The following is a 22,956-nucleotide window of genomic DNA, read 5'->3' as shown; positions in this document are numbered from 1 at the left end:
ATTTAGTTCACAAGCCCTTTTTGAAAATTCTTAATCCCTTTTGGGGGAAATTTAATATCTAGACCCCCGGCCATTTTAAGCAAATTTCAGATTTTTTTGCTTCCAGAGCAATTGACAAAAAATAGCTCTCAACTTCAAACGGCATTTGACCCCCCCCTCCAAGTTGCCCCCAATAATTTTCGGAGTGAAAAATTAAAGGGTTGAAAATGAGAAAGAAAAGAAAAGGGAGGGTTTTTTTGTCCGGCATTGCCCCCCCCCCCACATTTTGTTTTGCCCCCTATTTGCCCCCCCCCCCCCTTAAAAATCCTGGTGCCGCCACTGCTTTTAAGGTCACTTCGGTTATAGATCTCCTTTTCAGAGTCAACTCGGTTATACCTGTCCCCCGTTTCAGAAACCGGGGCCGCACATCCCTACCAAACCCAAAGTTGAGTGCCCCCCCCCCCCCGACAAAATGACGTGGATGCTGAAAATTTTTGATACGTATTCTCTTCAAAATGACGTTGTCTTCGATGAAACATTTCATTGGTCAAACTTGTTGACTGACGTCACCGCGCCGGCCGCGCGCGCAGCTAGCGCAGCCACGCAGACGATCATTTGAAATCAGTCGCCATATCATGAGTGTATACCGCGGTAAGTTATCCAGTTTAATCTGTAAGATATTACATGATTTTGTCGGTGAAGTAGTTTTATTTTTATATGTATTAATATGCTCTATTCTCTTGAACAAATTTCTTGTATCTGCAACAGTGCCATCATACGATTTTCGGTCAAAATGCAACTCACAAAATGTCAATGCAACTCACAAAATGTCATGTACGATCACTGCGATGCTACTCGATGCACATACGTTATGAATATGATTGATGTACGGTAGCTTAGCCTTAGCCTACTGCATTCGACAGTCTGCATGCAGTTTGCACAATGATTAGTCTGGAATTGATGTTGTTTTATGATGTTCACCCCTGGGCCTGGCCCTGGCCCTGGTCTCGCGGCTAGCACTAGCAGTCTCAGTCATAAGACAGCAAATGGAACTCGAGTAAGTTAGGCTTGGAAGTTGGGCTAGGCTAGGCCTACCTTAGGTCTAACGTTAGGCCTATCTAACTAGTATTAGGCCTAACTTTAGGCCTACTAGGCCTAGTAAGTTATGGTTAGCAATAGCATGTCGAGTCGTCTTGAGCAAGGCAAGGCAAAACAAGGCAGACCCATGTAGGCCTAGCTATAGGCCTAACTGTTAGATCCCGGCGGGGCCTAGATCTATCTACATTACGAGTATATTCATGAAGCGTGGATTGTATAGGCCCTGAAGGCTAAGGTATTCAGCGATCTCATGCACAAAAATGTCAAGAAGCATATTTTTATTCCAAACCTCATTTCATACTAGGCGGCAGGCCTGGGCCCTGACCCAGGCCAAGGCTAGACTAGATCAAGGCCTAGCCCTAGCCTAGCCTAGGCCCTAACTTAGTTTAGGCCTAGGCCTAACTTTAGTATTTGATATTCAATTTTTTTTCAATGAATGCCTAAGTTATGGCTTCACTGTCTTGAAGGTAGCTATAGCCTAGGCCTAGTAGGCCTAACTTAGGCCTACTACTGATTTTTTATACCCCCGCCACACACAAGGTGTGTAACTGTAAGGGGGTAGGCCTAGGCCCTATATAGGAATCACCGTGTGGCCGGGCGGGCGGGCGGTCCGTTGCAGAATCTTGTGGATCAAACTCCCTCAGTTTTTGATCAATTGACTTGAAATTTAATACATGGGTCCATAATGATATGTAGAAGTGCAAGATATATTTTTCGTCAAAGTCGGGAAATGTGTTGCCATGGCAACAGCATTTTTGAGTGAAATTCATGCAAAAATCTTGTGGATCTAACTCCTCCCTCAGTTTTTGATCAATTGACCTGAAATTTAGTAGGCCTACATAGGTCCATAATGATGTATAGAAGTGCAAGATATATTGTTCATCAAAGTTGAGAATTGCGTTGCCGTGGCAACAGCATTTTTTGAATGAAATTCATGCAAAAAATTTGTGGATCTAACTCCTTCCTCAGTTTTTGATCAATTGACCTGAATTTTTAATTAGGCTAGTAGGCTTACATAGGTCCATAATGATGTATAAAAATTCAAGATATATTTTTCGTCAGAGTCGAGAATCGTGTTGCCATGGCAACAGCATTTTTTGAATGAAATTTGTGCAAAATTTTTGTGGATCATACTACTCCCTCAGTTAAGGACCAATTAATTTGAAATTTGGAACATTAAGTCCATATTGATGTGTATAAAATATAAGTGCAAGATATAATTTTCGTCAAAGTCGAGAATTGCGTTGCCATGGCAACAACATTTTAAAATAAAATTGGTGCAAAAATCTTGTGGATCATACTACTCCCTCATTTTTTGACCAATTGATTTGAAATTCGGTGCATGGGTCCATAGTGATATGAAGAAGTGCAAGATATAGGCCTAATAGTTAAAAAAAAAGAAGGTTGCACTGTTGATTGGATTCTCAGTGAAATGTCATTCTTTGATATATCTGATGATGCATAGTTTTTGCCCTAACTGATAGACTTCAAAATATTTCATTTTTTCTTTTCTTTTTGGGGTTATTATAGTGGGATATTATTTTTTATGTAGGTAGAGCGCTGCTGGCGGGGGTAGTATTATTAATCACTGATAGTGATATTTCTAGTTTTTTTATGTAGGCCTAGGCCTATATTATATGCATGCAAAGAGAGTCTTTGGCAAAGTGTCAAGATTGACATTGAGATAAAACTAGCCATCAGTGTCATAACTACCAGGCATGTAGCTGGGGGGGTTGGGGCAGTCACCCCCCCAAAAAAAAACAAAAAAAGGAGAGAGGGAGAAAGGGGGAGAGAGAAAAAAAAATGAAAAAGTAAGAGAAGTTAGGGAAAGGGCAGATGTAGAATCACAACAAAGATTGTCTTCTTTTGCTAATGATTTCAGGAAATTTCAAAGCTTCCACGCTTAGCGCAGGAGGGGGAAACTCAAAGCCTACCAGAAACCTGTGATTTTATTTCAATTCGTTTCAGAAATCAGAGTTTCTCAGTTGGCCTTTCTTGTAGATTTTAGTACTTTATTACTATGTGCTTTGATGAATTATCCCACATTTTAAGAGTAGCCGATTCGAAACATTTTCTAAGCATTATGGATCTTTAAGATTAGGCCTCAATATTTTTATCATAAAGGAAACCCTCTGTTGACATAGTTGTGACTGACTACGCATGTCAACACCTAAAGGCTAAGGGCACAGCCGTCTTGTAAATTCTAGAATAATATAATTAAAATAATGGAATTTCAACAATGAAAATTTCAAAACTCATTTTAGGTGACTTATTGTGGGCTTTTGAGATAGTAGGTCACATATGTAGACCACCCCCCCAAAAAAAAGGGCTTGACACACACCTGTCAGGTGGTCAGATGAGGCCAAATAAAAATAATTTCAATTTTTTTTCTCGTCCCCTCCTTCCTTTTTTTGGGGCCGCCTTAATTGCTTTGTTATTTGATATTTTTGTTCTGAAATGATATGAATAAAAATATGAGGACTTCTAGACAATGATATACCAAAAAACATTAATATGCAATTACACCTTGTTTCGATCCTCTGTAGTGTAGTACAAGTGTTACTAAATTTGTGAAGAATGTGTTGAAGTTGACCCAATAGCATTTTTGTGTATAAAAAAAAATCAAATATCAAATAAATAACATGGAACCCCCTCCTCATTTTCGAAAAATCCGGACGAGAAACTAGGAATTGATTTTACTTGGCCTTACCAGTAAAAGTCACTGTCAGGCAATTAGCTTAGTTTGCTGGTCTGATATGACCGATATGTATATTGTCAGGGCTAGTAAAAAAGAACAAATCCGATCGAGGGGGGAAATTAGAGACATTTGCATATATTTACATGTATTTCAACAAATTCTAATTGCAACAGACTTTGTATTCAGGACTTTTTTATTTTCTCAGAATATTATATAAGTGATCTGATAATGAACAAAAATAAAGCCCTGTGTGATTTCAAAAAGATGCAAGTCTACTACCTCCCCTCCCCGGAACTTTAATTCCCAAGGCCATATAACTTGTTTTATAAAGATGTTTGAAACAAGAAAATAAAAAGGCCTCCATCTTTTTGGGGGGCACCGCATATTGAAAATATAGTGCTATAAACCGTAGGTATTCAGAAATTAATTCAATAAAAAACAAAGAGCCCCTCCTATTTTTCCAAAAACCAGAAGAGAACCATTTTTTTTTGTTTTACTTGGCCTTAAAATGTTTTTTTTTTTTTGGGGGGGGGGGTTTGTTGAAAAATTACTGGAAATGAAATATTGTGTGCCTACAAAATCAGATCAGATATTGTCTTTTAAAGCGAGCGTGCATGATTTCGCTCAGTGGCACATCTAAAATGGGTTAAGTCAGAGCAATTTATCGCGGCAAGTCATGTCAGAAGCCACTCCAGAGACATTTTTCAGCAGTGGCAGTACTAAGGGGGGGGGGGGAGGGGACGAATTCCCCTGGAATTTTTATTTTTGAACACTAAGCTTATAATGCCATGTAGGCCTACAAGAATTTCATATATGTGAGACATAATTTGGTTCCAAGAGCAAATATCGATCGGGGGGGGGGGGGGAGGGGTACTAAACTTTTGTTTTGGTATGGGTGTGAGATTCGCAGGGCTGAAAATAGGGGCTTAAAGAATGGAAAGGCACCAAAATAGGGGCTCAAAGAACTGATTTTTTTAAACTAATTTTTGGCCCATTTTAAAGCTTGAGAACTCGTTGCCAGTTTTATGTTTACAAGTTCCATTATTGCCCTTGCCTTATAGACAACTGTATTTTTTACCCACACCTATTGATTTTTTATGTTGTAGAAACAGCAGCAACATACAAACCCACCACTCTAATGGTTTTCTCAAAATCGAAAAAATTATGAAATTAGAGGGGATAGTTTCCATCTTATAAATGTTCTTATGTCTCCAGAGACAAATAATTAACATTCCTGTATGAGTGCTTCTTAATTCAGCTCTAGTCTATCATGTCAAATTAAATCAGATAGAAATTTAGTTTGAGCTCTATTTGAGGGGAAAAAATTTAAATAAAAAAGAAATGTGTCTCATAATCGCCCAAGAGTTAAATTTTAGAAAAATTTATACCCAAGGAGTATTAAAATGACATTTTGATGATCAAAAAGTTTGAAGTCACCTGGTGGGTGTTTCATAAAGCTGTTCGTAAGATACGAATGACTTTACGAACGACTGGTGATCCTTTCTTGTGCTCTGTGATATCCCTATGTAATTGAATTATGACCTAAGAACATGTTCCAGTCGTGCGTAAAGTCGTTCGTAACTTTACGAACAGCTTTATGAAACACCCACCTGATGACCACAGATAGTGTGTTTATTTTGCTCAAAAGGACTGATTTCAATACAATTTTAGCCTCTTTAGGGGGTAAAGTGTATCATTGATGGGGGTTATTAAATTTTTGTTGCTGAAATAGGGGTGTTGTAACTTTATCGCCGTCGACTTTTTGTAAATTTGGACCCCCCCCCCTCACAAGAAAATGCTAGCCCTCGTAGGAAAGAGATAGAAACAGATTTATGCAAAACTAATTTTCAACATTTGAGGCCATTAGGAGAGGGTCCTCTATATATGAGTTAAGTCAAATTGAAAATGTGATGTCAAATTAAAAAGTTGAACCAAACTTTTAACCCCGATAATGATTATCTTCCCTTTTTATACAGCTCCTTCCTTTTCACGGATCTCCTTCCAGATTGGAGTGTGTTGTCATCATGGATGACTTTGTTAAAGAGAAACTAGTGATGTGGGGGCTGGAAAGATTTCTGGAAAATTTTGAAGGTAAGCTTTTGTAATCATAACTGTTCAACTGTCGCAAAATTTGATATTGTTGCTTGAAGAATTTCTCAGACTGAGCAAGTTTAATTGAGTTTAACACTGCATTTGGTATGCAAAACAGTGTTAAATATGCACAGTAAATGCATGCCTAAGCCTTCCGTATTTGAATGTACGCAGCACGCAAGACATTTACTGCCGTTCAATCAAAGTCCGAGAATAACGTTGGGCGTTCATGGTTAGTAACAAATCACTTTACACACTTTTTTATCCGTTCGAGAAATTCCTCAAGCAACAATAAAATAATATTCCATCTATAATGTGAGCCTGTCTGGCTATGGATTTGTTTGGCCATGCTTTGACCTACGGAGCTGTTTGGCTTGTAGGGGGTTAGCAAGCTTGAAGGTGTGTGATGTCAAACTTCCAAATTTTGCACTCATTTTTACTTGGAATATTTATAATGAGCGATCAACTTTAAATTGTTGTTCAAAATAAAATGTTTTGCCGACAGACTTACCCAACTTTCTGGGCAGTATGTAACCAGAACAATTTTGTTCCGCCTTATGTTTGTTGTTGAAGTAGGAGTGGGCTTTATACAGGGGTCAAAAACACTTTTTTGGTAATTTAATTTTTACAACAGTGTTTTTTTTGTGGGAAATGACTTATCTCAATATAATATGGAAAAATTTTGGACTATGTGTTTACCAAAAAGGTGCGCCATGCCCTCTTATGTCAGCTCATAGCTATTGAAATTGTGGGAAGGAGCAAAAAGTTACTTAATTTCACTCATTTTCAGTGAATATTTCTGTACCTTTGGTGTCAAATTAGATGCAAATGAAGTCAAAATACAAGATTTTGAAAGTTCTGTAAAAATCAGACATTTCGTTTTTGTGAAATGCGCCATCATAGGTTAAAATGTAGCATGAGGGTGCTTTTCATTCTTTCAAAATTTTTTTGAATTTTTTGCTTATCAAAGGATACCAGAATAAAGATAATACTAAGTTTGACATCCTCAAGAAGTTTGAGCTTTCTATTGCAAATGGTTTATCTGTAGCGACTATTAGAGTATCCGATTAGAATCGATATGTTTCCCATCAAATTACACAGAGGAAAATTTTGGTCGATAAAGAGCGTGCATTATTTACAGGGGAAGGGGCAAGGAGAAACTTATGGGGGAGGGGTGTCATATGATTTTCAGTTGGTCAAATATTAAAGGGCATTTTGGGGAATTTGGGTCCTTGCATGCTTAGAACACAAAAGGGAAGATGCAATGCATTAATATGTGTGAGATAAACATAGTGTGCCTCAGGTTTTTTGCGCCATTATCACTTACGCTAATATTGCAGAAAGATTTTGCTTACATGCGCACTAGAAAGCCATGTGAAGAACTTTGAATCTTCCTAATTTTCCAAGATTTGTGTAGGTCATCAGCAAATATTATGTTTCAAACTTCAAAAGTGTTTCTTGAATTTGATACCAATTAAATTCTACCAAATTCAGCTACATTGTATGTATTATGAAGATTCCCCAACTACTGCTCCATGAGATCGAAGCGAGAACTTCGACTCAAGAACCACTAATTTTTTTTCTTTCTAATTACACCCCTCATGAAAACCTGGTAAAAACACACATGCCCACAATGCCTGTAATCTGGATCATGAATAACACGGAATATGGTCATATGGTTTTATTTGTAACAGAACAAGAGATTGACCAAGAAACCCTCCTTCTCCTTGATGATCAAGCTGTGAAAGCGGATTTGATAAAGCCACTTGGTCCAAGATCAAAGCTGCTCCAAAGGATAAAGGAATTGAAGGTACTTTTATTTTGACTTTTACTCTGTAAAGGAGTATATCGGAAACACTATTCTAATGGAATATAATTGTACTTGTCCCAAGTGTGGTGAACTTATAGACGGTGGCAGTAAAGCAATTTTATGGCATTTACAGAATCGACATGGTGTTATTAAGGGCCGTATTTTTACAGAAAGTATAGTATGTATGCAGGAAGGGTGCCAACGAACATTCTCAGGCAGAACGGAACAGTTCAAGCGCCACTTGATGAGTCATGCTTGTACTAGAGAACCACATGGCCATGTCCCACCACGTCCACATGGTAATTTTGATAATGCTGCAGATGTTGACGCAGGCAATGATTTTGCTGAAAACATTGATGTTGACATTGACCCAACAGAAGGGGATGCTGAGATGTGGGATTATTTTGGTGAGGATGAAATTAAGGAACGGGCTGTCATGCTGGTTGCGGGTCTGCTGGCAAACAGTAGCATTGTCCATACCACAGTTAATGAAGTTGTAGAAAAGTCAGCTTCTTTAGTTAAAGACACGTGTATGTATATAAAATATAAGGTGCAAAAATTCGGTGCAGAAACTGGACTTGAAGAAAATGATGAATTTCAAAGTCTCCTATTGGATATAGATATGGTTTCCCACCCGTTTGATAACATGGAAAGTCAATACAAGCAGAAGAAATTCTTCAAGAACAGTGCAGCTTTTATTCAGCCTGAACAAACTACAATAGGTATTGCATATTATCCATGTAATAACCGTTTAACAGGCAATGTGCAGCAGGTTATGAAGACTATCACATGCCAGTACATTCCAATTAAAAAGCTAATAACCTTATTGCTTGAAAAAACAGATCTTATGAAACTAGCTGTAAGCTATGTACCAAGCACAGATGGTATGATGCATGATTTTCAAGATGGTTTTTTCTGCAGGCAAAGTAGGTTTTTATCTAGCACTCGTACAATCAAACTAATTCTGTATGTAGATGACTTCGAGGTTACCAACCCTCTTAGTCCTAAGTCTGGGACTCACAAACTGACAGGAGTGTATTTCAAAATTGCTAGTGTACCACCTCAATACCGGTCAACTTTAGCAAACATATATTTGTTGATGCTGTTCAATTCAAGTGACGCAAAACTTTATGGATATCCTGTGATTTTGTCACAATTGCTGAAAGATCTGAAGGTGCTTGAGTCAGATGGTATAGCCATTCATACCGACACTCTTGATGGAGTTGTAAAGGTTGGGATAGCACAAGTAGTAGGAGACAATCTAGGGATTCACTCATTGTTTGGTTTCAGCGAGGGCTTCACAGCAAACTTTCCATGCAGAACTTGCCGAATGCCACGTGCTGACATAAAGCATGCTTTACTTGAAAGAAAAGAAGTAATGCGGACACCTGAGAATTATCAACTGGACCTTAATAGGAATAGCTTACAAGAGACTGGTATAAAATCACCATGTATCTTGAATGAATTGACACACTTTCATACTCTAGACAACAGAGCACCAGACATCATGCATGACATGCTAGAGGGAGTGTGCCCCTTGGAGGTGAAATTGGTGCTGCATGAACTTATCAGAAAACAAGCTTTTACATTAGAAACATTAAATGCCAGGATTACGAGTTTCAATTACGGCCTACCTGATGCAAGTAACAAACCCTGCCCCTTCACTAGCAATCAGCTTCGTTTTCCTGATGGTGCTGCAGGACAGCATGCAGCACAAATGTGGTGCCTTGTCCGTCATATTGGAGTTATGCTTGCAGATCTTATTCAAGAAGATGATGAGCACTGGGAACTTATCGTAGCTTTGAAACAATGTATGGATATCATTTTTTCATCTAAGATAAGCAAGGGACATACCTTGTTCTTGGCACAATTAATTAGAGACCACCACATGCTCTTTTTGCAACTCTTTCCTGATCGTGATCTGAAGCCGAAACACCACTTCATGAGCCACTACCCTTCAGCAATGCAGCTGCTTGGACCTCTCATTATTTATTGGGTGATGCGTTTCGAAGGAAAGCACAACTTTTCTAAACGTTTGGCACACATTGTGTGCAATTTCAGAAATATTGCCAAAACTCTAGCCTACAGAAACCAAATGCAGCTTTGCTATAACGTATTAAGCAATCAGACAATGACACAGAAATCTGTTGAAACAGGTCCTGGTTTATCTGTGATGTTAGCATCATTGGAAGGTGCTGAAATTATATCTCAGACATGTAGCATACCTTTATATGATGATATATATGTTGCACAGTGGTGCAAGGTTTATGGTACTGAGTATCGTGAAAATATGATGGTGGCAGTTAGCAAAAATGACAATGGAGATGCCCAATTTGGAAATGTGAGAACAGTGCTTGCAGTTGGTACAACAGTTTTTCTTGTGTGCCATTTGTGGCATACATATGGATTTAAAAGACACTTCCATGCTTATGCGGTACAACCTAAAGAGCCAAAGGAAATAACTGTGGTTCAAGTTGAGAATTTGATTGACTCTAATCCCCTGCATGCTACTAAATCCTATGATGACGATGATGACTTGTATTACATAAGCACAAGATGTATGTTGTAGGTGAGTAATTCAATCGCAAAAAAGATTGATTTATTTTGCTAAGTTACTAAAACAGGATTTTCAATCTACTGCAGGTCACAAACCATTAATTTTGAGCCAGAGCTCGATATACAATGCACATGTAGAGGGTGCACAGCACACATGCACAATGTAGATAACATTTTTTGTTTGCATGTAGAGTTTCTGACCTGCATACACATTGTGCATGTGAAGAAATCTGATTAATTCGTTACAATTTCAACTCACAACTCACTTCCTTTATGACTGCTTGCTGTTCATAGCAATGTAACTTGACACTTTGACGGACATGCAGGATCCAAATTTTTGGTCTAAAAACTTGGATGTTAATACTGTATATAAGTTTTCAAGTTTTACATGTAATAGAAACTCTTAGTTTAAAAAAAAAAGTCGATGCTTTGACATAAAAACAAACAGACCAAAAAAAAAACAAAGGAGTACATAGACCTTCATGTTTGAGTAGCTCAATAGCTCAGGAACTCCTGAAAGAGCTTGTAAACCAGCTAGGGAGTTTTGTAAAGATTTAGTGATTCTACCTGATCTTAGTACAACTCTTGTATGAAACTATAAGTAGTATAGTGATTAAATGCTGATTGGAACTTTTGGAATTTTGAATAAATTATCTCTGGGAATCCATTGAGCACTCTGTTTTGGGAATTGTGAAAACAAATTTAATGATTTACTGTATTAATAACCATCTGTTCTGCACTTCACTACTTGAGGGACCATCATTGATCTCTGAAGATTGCACGTTCTCTGAAGATATCCCAAGTACTAGCAACTCCTCACTGTCTATCCCAAGTGGTTCATCAACATCTATCATCAAACCACCAGAAGATATCCCAAGCACCAGCAACTCCTCAACGTCTATCCGAAGCAGTTCATCATCAACATCTAAACCACCAGAAGATATCCCAAACACCAGCAACTCGTCAGTGTCTATCCCAAGCAGTTCATCAACATCTATCATCAAACCACCCGAGGCTAAAAAGATCAAGATGGCTCATGTAAGTTTTTAATCAACATTAAGGGAGGTCAGAGCCTTGCGACTTCTGTAAAATTGTTTTCATTGTAACTTGAAAACTGATAATGTATGCTGAATAAATGTAGACACTTTTTAAAAGGAAATTTCACAAGAAATCTAATTATAGCATCAGATTTTAGATTAAGAACTTGCTTTTCAGAAACTCACCAAAAACAGCAAGTTATTTATCCAATTTTTTTAACAAGCCTAGAAAAAATACTTTTGGGTAAAAAATGGGTAAACATCATCTAAATCGATAGTTCTTGGGTATGTTTTGTTTTTTCTTTTTAAGTTAAATTCCTATTTTTCAAAATATTTGTCAGTAAAGGCAAAAATCATTTTTTTAAACCAAAAAACCCATGATTTGTAAAGCAGTTATTTGACACATATTGGCTGTTTTTTAGAAAAATATGAAATTAATTTAAAAAAAAGGTATGAAAACAATCCCAGAAACTATCGATTTGGATGATGGTACCACATTTAACGATTGTTGGCGCAAAATGAAGAAAAAAAATGTACTAGCTAGGCTCCTTGTTTGTTCCTGTTCCTATAGTATCTCTCTCATATTCTAGATGTGAAGGCCCCGGCACATACATGGATCACTTAAAGCATCCACTTATGACCTTTCTTTGTAATCACTTCTGATCTGCAGGACATACGAGCCATCTTGTCCAAACGGAGAGAGGGGGAGGAGCTTATAAAGGAGATGGAGGAAGGGTGCATCAGCTACAATTCACGAAAATTGATAGTGAACACATTGGTCTCACACCTGATAGAGACATATACAAAGTGGTAAGCTAAAATCCTATGAGCAGAAAAAGGAAATGCTAGCGTATTTAGATGTGCTATACTATGTGGTAGTTTATTTGCTTATTTGCCTTACCAATTGACTCCAGTGATCAAATAGATGTCAAGGATTAAAAGTTTGACCACAGACACATACATACCATTTCAAAAGCAATCCCTTTCTCTTGTAGATGACACAAAAGTTAATTATCAACTTAACTGGTGCATTGCATACCAGAAATAACCAGACACTTGGTATAAAAATTGTATACATGTAATCTTATCTAACAAATTTCACATAAATTTATATTTTTTTACATTTTCATGGCATAATTGAAACTTGTGTGTTGATATTTAAACACAGCTTTTGAATTGTTTATCACATTTACATAACAAATACATGCAATGAGCTGACATTACATGTGTATTATGCAGGTGCTTGGAAATAGTTTGGTGTGATACATACACCTTGCACTGTTTGTCTGCTTTATTAAAGGATGGGAGTTTGGAATTACTAAAATCAGAAAATGGGTGGATCAAAATTTTGCTATATAAAGGATATTCTCAAAGCAGATCACCGATGAAGCAGAAGTTCATCAGACTACAATTCAAAGCAGGGAATAATTTTGCTTCCCAGATTTGATTAGAAATTTTTGGAGATGGGAAAATATTTAAAACAAATTATGTACAATCCCATGGAAAAAAAATTGTGACACAAAGTAAATTTTGTGTAGCAGCCCTGCAAAAAAGCAAAGCAAATTGCGATGCGATACTAGGTAATTTATTCCCTGCAAAGAATTGCATTTAATCTCTAATATATATAGCCTTTTAAAACAATATTCTTAAACATTCAATTTTCATTTTTCTAAAGGCCTAAAACAGAGCAAAAATTGGCAATGGCAAAATGCATTGTTACCCAGTTTCCTGCGTTGGACAATGATGATCATGATGCTTACGTAAGTTTTGAGTTCATTATGTTAGTTCATGGCTAGATAAATTGTGTGTAACATTGTTACTTGTTAAAGATAGGATCACCCATTTACAAGCCATGTTCATCATTGACTTTAGGCTCATGATGACCAAGATAACCATTGTTTATACTTAATATCAGCTAATGCTAAATGACCCCCTGAACACGTTATCTGCAGCAGGTTATTATTTACTCAACCAGACAAAAGTGGATGAAACTTGATACAACTGAAAGTCTAAATGCTTAAATCATTGAAAGGTTATTGTCTCAGATTGGGCAAGCCTTTATTAAGGTAAATCTGATTGACCGTACAGTTACCCCAAAGGGTAATACAAATTCTTATGAACAGTGATCTCTACTTCTAAAATTCAATAGTTTTGTTTTACTTTTTTTACTCTTTTACTTTAAAGTTGACCTGGTTCACTCCAGCAAGCCAAAACAAAACAAAAGATTCATCAGGTTACATTGAAATGCGGCTAAGGAACGTCAGATATCGTGATCCTGCCAGAACGCCAAAAGAAAGCAACAAGAAAGTGCAAGCAAACTTGCCTAATACAGAAGACCTGGATCTGTCGTCAGGTAAGGAAGAAATATAACAACTGAACATTACATAACCTTAGTTAATTGGTCATGGAGATCTAATAGGGGTATTTGTGTCTGCCAGGGAAGCATACACAGAATTAGTCTCAAATAATACCCATGCATGTGTATAGTGTCTTTTAAAAAGTGGGTTTAAGCAATCATGCTGACACATTCAAGCGACATCTGAATATACAAATTAGTTGCGCTGTAACGAAAATGAGGCAATTTTTCGTATCGATCTGAATGATATTTTGGAGATCTGCGCCACAAGTTCCTTCCTTTTTTTCTGTACCCTTTTTGTTTGTACAAAATAGTGAAATCAGTCAAGAAATATTCAGGGAAGTGGTTAATTCTTGACATCTTAACAAATAAACTCCTAGTGCTTTAAGGCTTCACATGCTTCATCTATTCAGCACCATGCACATTACAGTGTATGAGCCTGGGGGTTGAGCGTGCATCATGCAGGCTGCGACGATTTTTTCTTCACTTGATTGCCTGGTCAGGCAAGCTTGGCCTTAAAACTGCTTGACCTTGCTAACAAGCCGCATAACAAAACGGTCTGTGCAAAGCCAAAGTCAGAATATGTTTATGGTTTGTAACTATTTAAGACATGTATAATTTTTGGATGTGTGTAACTTAAGTGATAACATTGATGCAAGCTAACTTACGATTTGATATTAATCATTGTTGCCCAAACCAAAAAATGATTGCCCAGGGCAATCAGGCAACCAATTGTCACAGCCTGCCCACATGTTTTATTTCTTGTGTTAATTTTTTACTGTCATCAGGTGAAATGGAACATTTGCTTGTGACTGTCATGACTTATAAATAAACTAAAAAGGCATAATGCATTAACTCCCTGAATTTATTTGCATATTTAGATAGAGATGAGGAAGTAGATGCAAAAATAAAGTGGCTTCAGGACCACAAAGAGCCAAGGCAACAAGTTCGATCATGGATGAGGGATACCTGTAAGGCGAGGGCAGGCTACATTAGAGACAATAAGGACAAACCTGTGCAAGAGCTTTTACTGTTGTTTCCACGTTTAATTGACACAGAAGGAATGGTAAGTTTTCAATGGTACTGACTAGTAAAGTCTTCCTGCTTTTGCAGTAATTCCTGCTTTTTTAATTTATGATTTCCAGCTTGATCTTGCACTTTTATCTAATTTCAGCCCGTTTTGAAGGCTTTTAAAAGCCCAGATTCATTCACATTTTCAGGTTTTTCCTTCAGGCCAGCTTGCATTTCTAAGACGATGGCACAGTTCTGTAATGTGATGTGAAAAAAATAGGGGTGTCTACATAGGGTGGCAAAATATCACAGCTCTCACAGTTCACAACTTATACACTTTTTAGCTCCCTGCGTTCAAATTTTTTGCAGAGCCATTTTTTGACCAGTCAGCTTAGTAAATTATTCAATTTTATGTATATGTAATTCTTGTAGTTTCCACTTTAATAGAGCAAATAGAATGTACAAAACAGGTTTTCTTTATACTAATGACAAAACATAAAACTATTCGATTTTAACTTTGTCTTTATACAGGTTGACCAGGATTTCCGAATTCTTTTCCCACAATCAGCAGATAAGTTATTCCTCACATGGCCGAAATTTTGCAGACATGTCCTGAACTATGCTGAAAAGCAGGTGGATTGGAGGCTATACCTTAACTTCAAAGGTGCTGTTGAAACAGGTAAAATGGTGCTTATGTCTAACAGCTTCACTCTTCTTTCAAACCTACAGTCAGGCCATGCCATGCCCGTCACTTTGACAGGTAACTTCCCTTTTTGACGGGCAAGTAATGAACATTTTATACAAATTCAGCCCATTTTGGACAGGCACTCTTTCAAAAATGAGGGGCAACTCCAAAATTCTAACTAAGGCCCTGCCTACAGTAGTGAATATGCAATTTGAAATCCATTCTACATGTATGTATTATAATAGCTTGGTGAAAACCTGATAATTCAGACTATGATTGTCCCATTTCAGTAAGTGGGATTAATGTTAATGTTAATTAATTAGAGCGATGTGAACTATATCAACATTTTTTACAATTTGCAGTAATAGTAATAAACTACAAATATGTCTGGAAAAGTATTTGTTTCTTTTAAATATGAATATTATTATTAATTCATTTACTTTGTCGTACGAAAACTTGCTTCCTTCATCATATCATTGCTGAGATGATAAAAGCCTTATATCTCAACAAAAAAGTGAAATGTTCAGGAGAGCATAAATACATTAATTGCTTTCAATACAAGATTACAGATCATGTTCATGTAAGTTGCAAGGTTCAGTAAGTTCATTGTACATGTAGGACATAATATTTGCAAATTGAAATGCAAAAGTTTGTCAGAACAAAATCTGAATTAATTAGCAACAACAAAATCTTTTTTAAAGTCATTTTCATCAAAATTTGACATGCAGATCGATTTTTATCATCTCTACGCCAATATTGGGATCTTAAATTTATGCTACTGACATGTACAGTGATTTTAGTATTGAAGGATGAAAATTTTTGTAAAAAATTTGCTATTTCAAGATAACTCTAATTTGACCTCTGCCAACATCATTCTCACCCACCTAAGACTATAATATAACCAATGATATTATAGTCTCATTCACTGGTGTTGAGTCGTATTTGATAACCACCTCTTTATCTCCAATTTGAAATTGTGTGATATGAATGGAGGACAAAGCCCGTGTTTGATGCTGGGAAGGGGGTCTTAGTAAAAGGGTGGGTACGGGGATGTGTGGCCCGAATAGGGTCCTTTTTGGCCTCTCTTGTTTACCTATGGCCCCTTTTTTAAAAATTGGTGTACATATTAATTTTTGAGGAATTTTTCTTTGGTTTACCGATATATTGTCAAAAAGTACTTATTTGCATTCCAATTTACTTGGTATTAAAAAACACTGATTAGTTTTAAAAAGGCCCCTTCCAAAAGCAACAAAAGTAAATGGTTAACACATGGGTTGCAAATTTGCATCTTCTTAGGTTTACTCATCAAAGGGTGGTTGTTGGAAATTTTGGGTGTTCGGGCTGCACATCTGTACTTAACTTTAATCTCAGGTTAGATGTGATAAAATGAGCACAAATTAATCTTAGTCTGTCCTGGAGTTTACTTCTCTGCAGGTGTTTTTGCCGTTGCTATCATGTCACGTTTGCGGCGTCTGTACGCGCTTTCATATGCACTTGTTTGATTCACAACACGCTCCCATAACTGGTTGATGAGCAATTTACTCTTGCTATGCTGCGGCATAAATTGTTCTTGTACAGATGTGACTTTGATGTGAGTTTGAGAGAAAATAAACATTTGGAAGAACTATAATTTAGAAACTTACAAATGTAGTTGTATCTTGTCTCCTATGTTTCAGATGAACAGGAGGTAAACTTATCTCTGCAGGTGTTGCCTATGCTGTTTCCACCGGGAAAGAAGAAAGGGGCAAAAGGGAGAAGTGGTTCTTCAACGATGGATGAAGCCCGCAAGGCATTCGTGCAGCGCAAAGAGGTGAGGAACAAATTTTATTTTTACTATTTGGCACACACTGTTTCAGACAGATCAAGCAGAAATTAAACAAATACCCAGAGCCTGCTATTAAAAGGACAGGACTGAGATTATTTTAGTGATATTACATAAAACACACAGTGGCTCATTGCAAAGGGTTGTAGCACCTGGGCAAAAAGTAGAAATTGCTCTCCTACAGTATATCTGGGGCACTCCTATGACTCCATGAAAGCCTAGACAAAAATATGACATTTTGTGAAAGAAACTGCAGTAAACTCCTTTCTGGATGGAATTTTTTATAGTAAAATTTAAATAATTTGACAAGCCCGCTATAGTGCTCTATAAGTTTGAGTCAGTTAAATCAGCTATATGACACAAAAACTAAGCAATTGTGGCAGCAAGGGTATTTACACGTCTGAGACGCATAGTGTGTGTGTGTGGGTGAATTTTCGTCTTTTTTAACCCCCAAAATTTGACATTTGAAAACGTGGATCCGTCAGAAAAATCTGCAAACAGACGTGTTTATTTTGAATCTTCACAGAAAAAATAATCAGTTTTAAGGCTGGTGTCAACCTGTCAATGTTTGAAAAGGTTTTGCTCTGTAAATCAGCCTTAATTATTATTCCTAGTAAATGAGTGCGTTTGTAATCCTAATAGGAATATGAAGCTATCCATTATGAGACAATATATGACAGTGCATTTAGCGGTCAACACAGTGAAGCTACACATTATAACTAAACGCGAACTGCTCTACTTGGTTTGGAATATTGTATGTTTGAATGGGGGTGTACATTTTTCAATAAAAATGTTGTTTTTTTTGGGGGGGGTGTTGACATCATCTTTGGTTTGAAAATTACTCAAATTTGTGACTGAGAATGAGAATAAAAGATAGAATTAATTGTTTTGCCTGTCATATATCGTCTCATAACGCAGGCGCGGATCCAGGATTTCTGGGGGGGGGTTCAAACTGGGAAAATTTTCTGACAATAATTTGAAACCTGACAAGCAAAAAAAAAAGAAAGAAAAAGCTTATCACTCCTTTTTGAAATCTGACAAGCAAAAAAAAAAGTCTTTATTACTCCTTTTTGAAATCTTACAAGAAAAAAAAAAAGGTTATCACTCCCTTTTTTCCCCCGCTCGCCCCCCCCCCCCCCCCCCGTATCCGCGCCTGTCATAATGGATGGACGTACATTACAAATGATAGTACTGTTCCGTAGTGATTACTAAAAAACCTGAGAAATTAATTTAAAAAAAAATTTCTTTGAAAACTGTTCTGGAGGAAAATATGTTTCAGTGAGAATTGAGTTCAACGAATATTGGCATGTATAGCTGCTGGCTGTATTTCCCTGCATTTATCAGAACTTAGTCTGGCATTCAGTATAGCCCTCCGCTTCACAACCCTCACTACATTTGCCTGTTTTACTAAGATTGAAATGATGCACTAAATATTCCCTCCTTCATTTGTGGATGGTTCTGCTATCTCACTTGTCACCAATTTTATTTGTATTTCATATGCAGATTGGTACAAACATACCAGGCTTCTTGGACCAGAAGACTCAAACACAACCGTTTGTGTTAATTCAAGGTGAAATTGACAAACCAGAACAAGTGTTTGTTGTTGTGGAAAATAGCACCATCCCATGTACAAGTCTCCTGAAAGGAATTGATATATGCATGAAACTAGTGTATATCCTTGATATGGATTATGCTTGGCAATGTCAACATGTTTGGGACTTTCTGCAGAAGAATGTTTACAAACTTGGGCAGGTGAAAGGTAGAGGTACCTCAGTTCCAGCAGTAACACTTCTCAAAACCTATCTAGAAAACAAGGTAAAAGAAGTTTAGGGAGGCATATGTTTGTACAACACATTTAGGTGAATTGGTGTATTTAAGCCTAATGGATGTACCTATAGTGTTCTGATTTTTGTAGCTTTAAGAAGTGGTAATCTTTGATAGGTAAATAACTTGCATCATTTGTGAAGACAAATCCATGCACTCACAGTTAGTGATTTGTTGATACTTTCTTAACCAGACAGCAATTACAACCAACATCAAAGTAGGAGTGCATTGATTTGTCTAATTTCAATTTCAGTGCCATAATGTTTGGGATTTCTTAATTGCAAACGAATGTATACACACTGTGGCAGGGGAAAGGCAGAGGTACCTCAATGCCAGCAGTAACGCGTCTTGTAGAAAACAAAGTAGAAGAATGATATGAAAGTAGGCTTTTTCTTTTGAGAAATGAATGTTGTGCTACAAACACTACTTCTCAATATATTCAGGTATGCTGTAGGTGTGCATTTTGTATCTAACTGTGTATAATTTTACCAAATTTAGGTGTGCTGAAAATCGCACACCTCAAGACTATTTTAGGTGTGCTATCGAACTTGTACGCCTCAAATGAAAAAGCCTGATGAAAGTTTAAACTTCAACAAGTACTACATAAGTACTACGCTCACCTGGAACATTTTCACTAGTCCAACATATTAGCGCAGTGATACCTGTCTAAAAACGGCAACCTCATCTGGTATAACATCATAAAAGATTACATCATGAAAACATTACAATGTTGCTCCACCTGGCCCCTTGGGTAAAAGAAAATTGAAAAGATGTACATATTGTTTTTTGTATGATGTCATACCAGTTGTAGACAGGTATCACAGCACCTCTGTCTGCAGAAGATTAGCGTAAAACTTATTAACTAGTGTTGAAGTTCAAACTTCGTATTATGTTAAATATCACTACGTATGAATATCTACTCGGATATAAGATTATAAAAAGTGTAGGAAGGCATATCTTTTCGCAGCACATTTATGTGATTTATCTTTTAAAAACTGATGCTTGTCAGTGCCAACATGTTTGGGATTTTTTACTGGGCAGGGAAAAGACAGCGGTACCTCAGTGCCAGCAATAACAGCCTATATATAGAAACAAGGTAAAGAGGTTAAAGTGCGTAGCCTACTGGGTTGTATATATGTGTTAGGGTTTTTGTAGCTTTAGAAGTATTTATCATAAATAGGTAAATAACATGAAATAACAGAGAGAAATGTGGAGGCAAGCACATTGTGCAAATGCCAACATTTAAAGAAAGAATGCAACCAAAAGTAACAAGTTTTGTTTACCAGCATAAGTAGACAAAACTTGTTTTCATTTGAAAATTGGGCTGGAAGTATTAAAGAAGCGAGTATTGGACCATTCTCATAACTGGCAAGTTCAAAAGAAATTTTTGTTTTCTAAAAATCTCACAATATTGCTTGAAATTGTTGTACAGATGTATAGATACAGATTTTTTTTTTTCAGATTGGTCAAGTTCAGTGAATTAAGGGTGAAAATCAATCACAAATGTCAACAATTTTCTTGTGCAATAATGTTCTTGCACCCAAACCCCTACTTGTGAAGTCAAGTGGGTAAGTCATTCAAGTTGTATTTTTAAGGAGGTAGGGCAACCAAAACAAAAATTTAGCATGTTTTATGCGCTGTCTCAAAATATCACCTCTTTTTTTTTAGAAAAATGAGATATGCATCTTAAAGCAAATTATCTGAAAACCTAAAAATGACATTGATATTCATATTCAGGCCAAATCAGTGATTTTTTTTGAAAAACTCACATGATTTAAATCATGATTTAAATCGACATGATTTAAATCAAACAACCCTGGATGGGTTCTTCATGAGAAGTAGATTACAAATTTCTCAGGATGGCAATTGAAAGTTTGTATTGCTCACACCAAAGAGAAACCATAAATTCTAAATTTAAAGACACTTTTAAAAATGCAGGGAATGCCAGTAAATCAGGACTCAAACCAGAGAAACCGTTCGATTTTGTCGCCGCCTCAGAAAAAATATCTCAAACTTTTAACATTTTAACATTTAAAAAATGTTAAAATTTTAACATTAAAATTTATCATTTTAACATTTAAAAAATGCAAAATCTGGTTTTAGCTAATCTCAAGCATGTAACTTTATACAACCTATTCCTTTGTCCTTAAAGGGCAAGTCCACCACAACAAAAAGATGATTTGAATAAAAAGAGAAATATCAAACCAGCATAACGCTGAAAATTTCATCAACATTGGATTTAAAATAAGATAGTTATGACATTTTAAAGTTTCGCATAATTTCACAAAACAGTTATATGCACATCCTGGTCAGTATGCAAATGAGGGAACTGATGTGGTCATCCACTCGCTATTTCTTTTGTATTTTTATTATATGAAATATGAAATATCGTAATTTGTTTCTATATTACAAGTTTTAAAAGGGCTTGACTCCTTCCTACATGTGGGGAATCCACTTCTGCAACATACTGCAATTAAACAAAGAGCTCCCTTATTGACAAAACTACAAAATTTGAAAATATTCTATATTTCATATAATAAAATACAAAAGAAATAGTGAGTGGGTGACGTCATCGGTCCATGCTGACCAGGATGTGCATATAACTGTTTTGTGAAATTAAGCAAACTTTAAAATTTCATAACTTTCTTATTTCAAATCTGATTTTGATGAAATTTTCAGCGTTATGCTTGTTTAATTTTTTTTCTTTTGATTCAAATGAACTTTTTGTTGGGGTCGACTTGCCCTTTAAAAGGAGATGTTAACCTAGAGCTGTGAATGCTTTGTATACCAGATGTAGCTCGAGAATTGCAAACCCTATTTTTGTGGAAACAATTCTTACTATGAGAAAGCTTTACAATGGCTTAAAGGCATTGGTCAACATGGTGTTCAATTTTAAAAATCTGAGCTGCATGTTCTTACATGTATGCTATCAGGATGTCTATTGGAATATAGAAATGAACCTGAGGGGGGGGATGCTTGAAGTTTTATCATTTACAGAAAAAAACTTTTTAAAATTGGATAACTTCAACTTATCATCCCATGACTACTGTGCAGGAATTATTGTCTTACACTACATAATAAACATAATGTTCATAGATCATGTCTTGATAGTGAATATGTGACTTTCTTTTGTTTTTACTTATGTAATATACCTTTCTATAATTTGTTATGTTTTTTATATTGTTAATGTTACCAATTCCTGAATTTGGTGTTGCAATAAAATGTGTTATATGTGAAAGCTAACACTGATGATTCTCCTGTTTTCTTTATGTGTGTATGACAATGATTCTATTCATTTTGAACAGGATTCTATTCATTCTTGAATAGAAAGACTACTCATTCTTGAATAGGAATACTATTTAACTTTGAATAGGGTATATTCCAATTTAACAAGAGGATGAAACTGATTCTATTCATTTTTAATAGGATTCTATTCATTCTTGAATAGGAAAACTATTTAACTTTGAATAGAATACATATTCATTTATTTGAATAGATTTTCCTCTTCATTTTGAAGAGAACCTTGTAAGTGTCCCTCGGAAGAGGTTTTCTATTCAAATCTGAATAGATTCTATTAAAAAATGAAGAGGTTTTTTTTAGAGTGATACTTTCATCAGCTCTCTCTCGTCTGTAAGTAGCCTTTTTTCTCTCCTATAACTAATGATTATGTAGGATTCAACTAGAGAGCTGTGTTCTCCACTCTTCTGCTTTCTCTTCTCCTTAACTTCCTTTTTCTGAAATGGGTTACTACTTTAACATCTTAATAAGATGACATCGAGCAAAGTCGGTTTCGCCATGGTTGTATCGATCACGTATAGCGGTGATCGTAATCCTTCTCGTTGACTCGGGATGTTACAGTGCACGCAGCTCTTAAGTGTGTATCACATTCGACTGAAGAGTGGTCTGAAATATCGGGCTAATAGATGCAGAGGCGAGGCTCGCTTACCCTCTATTACTCTCACATATTGGGGTTAAGGGCCCGTATCATT

The 22,956-nt window shown here is 36.5% G+C and overlaps 1 protein-coding gene across 3 annotated transcripts; it reads left to right on the top strand.

Annotated features, from left to right (window-relative positions):
• Positions 1–593: 593 nt before the first annotated feature.
• On the top strand, positions 594–22,210 carry LOC129258220 (uncharacterized). Of its 3 annotated transcripts, XM_064101861.1 has the most exons (11): positions 594–630; positions 5,752–5,866; positions 7,561–7,676; positions 10,986–11,270; positions 11,940–12,079; positions 12,945–13,029; positions 13,454–13,622; positions 14,507–14,691; positions 15,168–15,315; positions 16,998–17,131; positions 18,647–22,210. In XM_064101861.1, the coding sequence occupies exons 2-11, from the start codon at positions 5,800–5,802 to the stop codon at positions 18,971–18,973; spliced, it is 1,656 nt and encodes a 551-aa protein (XP_063957931.1). In that variant the 5' UTR covers positions 594–630; positions 5,752–5,799; the 3' UTR covers positions 18,974–22,210. The 3 variants fall into 3 exon arrangements, with proteins under 3 accessions (XP_063957931.1, XP_063957932.1, XP_063957930.1); XM_064101862.1 differs by lacking the exon at positions 594–630 and having other exon boundaries at positions 5,276–5,866; XM_064101860.1 differs by lacking the exons at positions 594–630; positions 5,752–5,866; positions 7,561–7,676; ... (5 more) ...; positions 16,998–17,131; positions 18,647–22,210 and adding an exon at positions 7,686–10,245 and having other exon boundaries at positions 10,986–11,066.
• The last annotated feature ends 746 nt before the right edge of the window (positions 22,211–22,956 follow it).

Source organism: Lytechinus pictus, chromosome 7 (genome assembly GCF_037042905.1).
Source record: "Lytechinus pictus isolate F3 Inbred chromosome 7, Lp3.0, whole genome shotgun sequence".
In the NCBI taxonomy this organism is placed as follows: domain Eukaryota; kingdom Metazoa; phylum Echinodermata; class Echinoidea; order Temnopleuroida; family Toxopneustidae; genus Lytechinus; species Lytechinus pictus.
This window is presented reverse-complemented; position numbering and strand designations above follow the sequence as displayed.

Excerpts from the sequence above, each read along its gene's own strand:
- LOC129258220 (XM_064101860.1), top strand. The coding sequence starts at position 7,732 with ATGGAATATAATTGTACTTGTCCCAAGTGTGGTGAACTTATAGACGGT.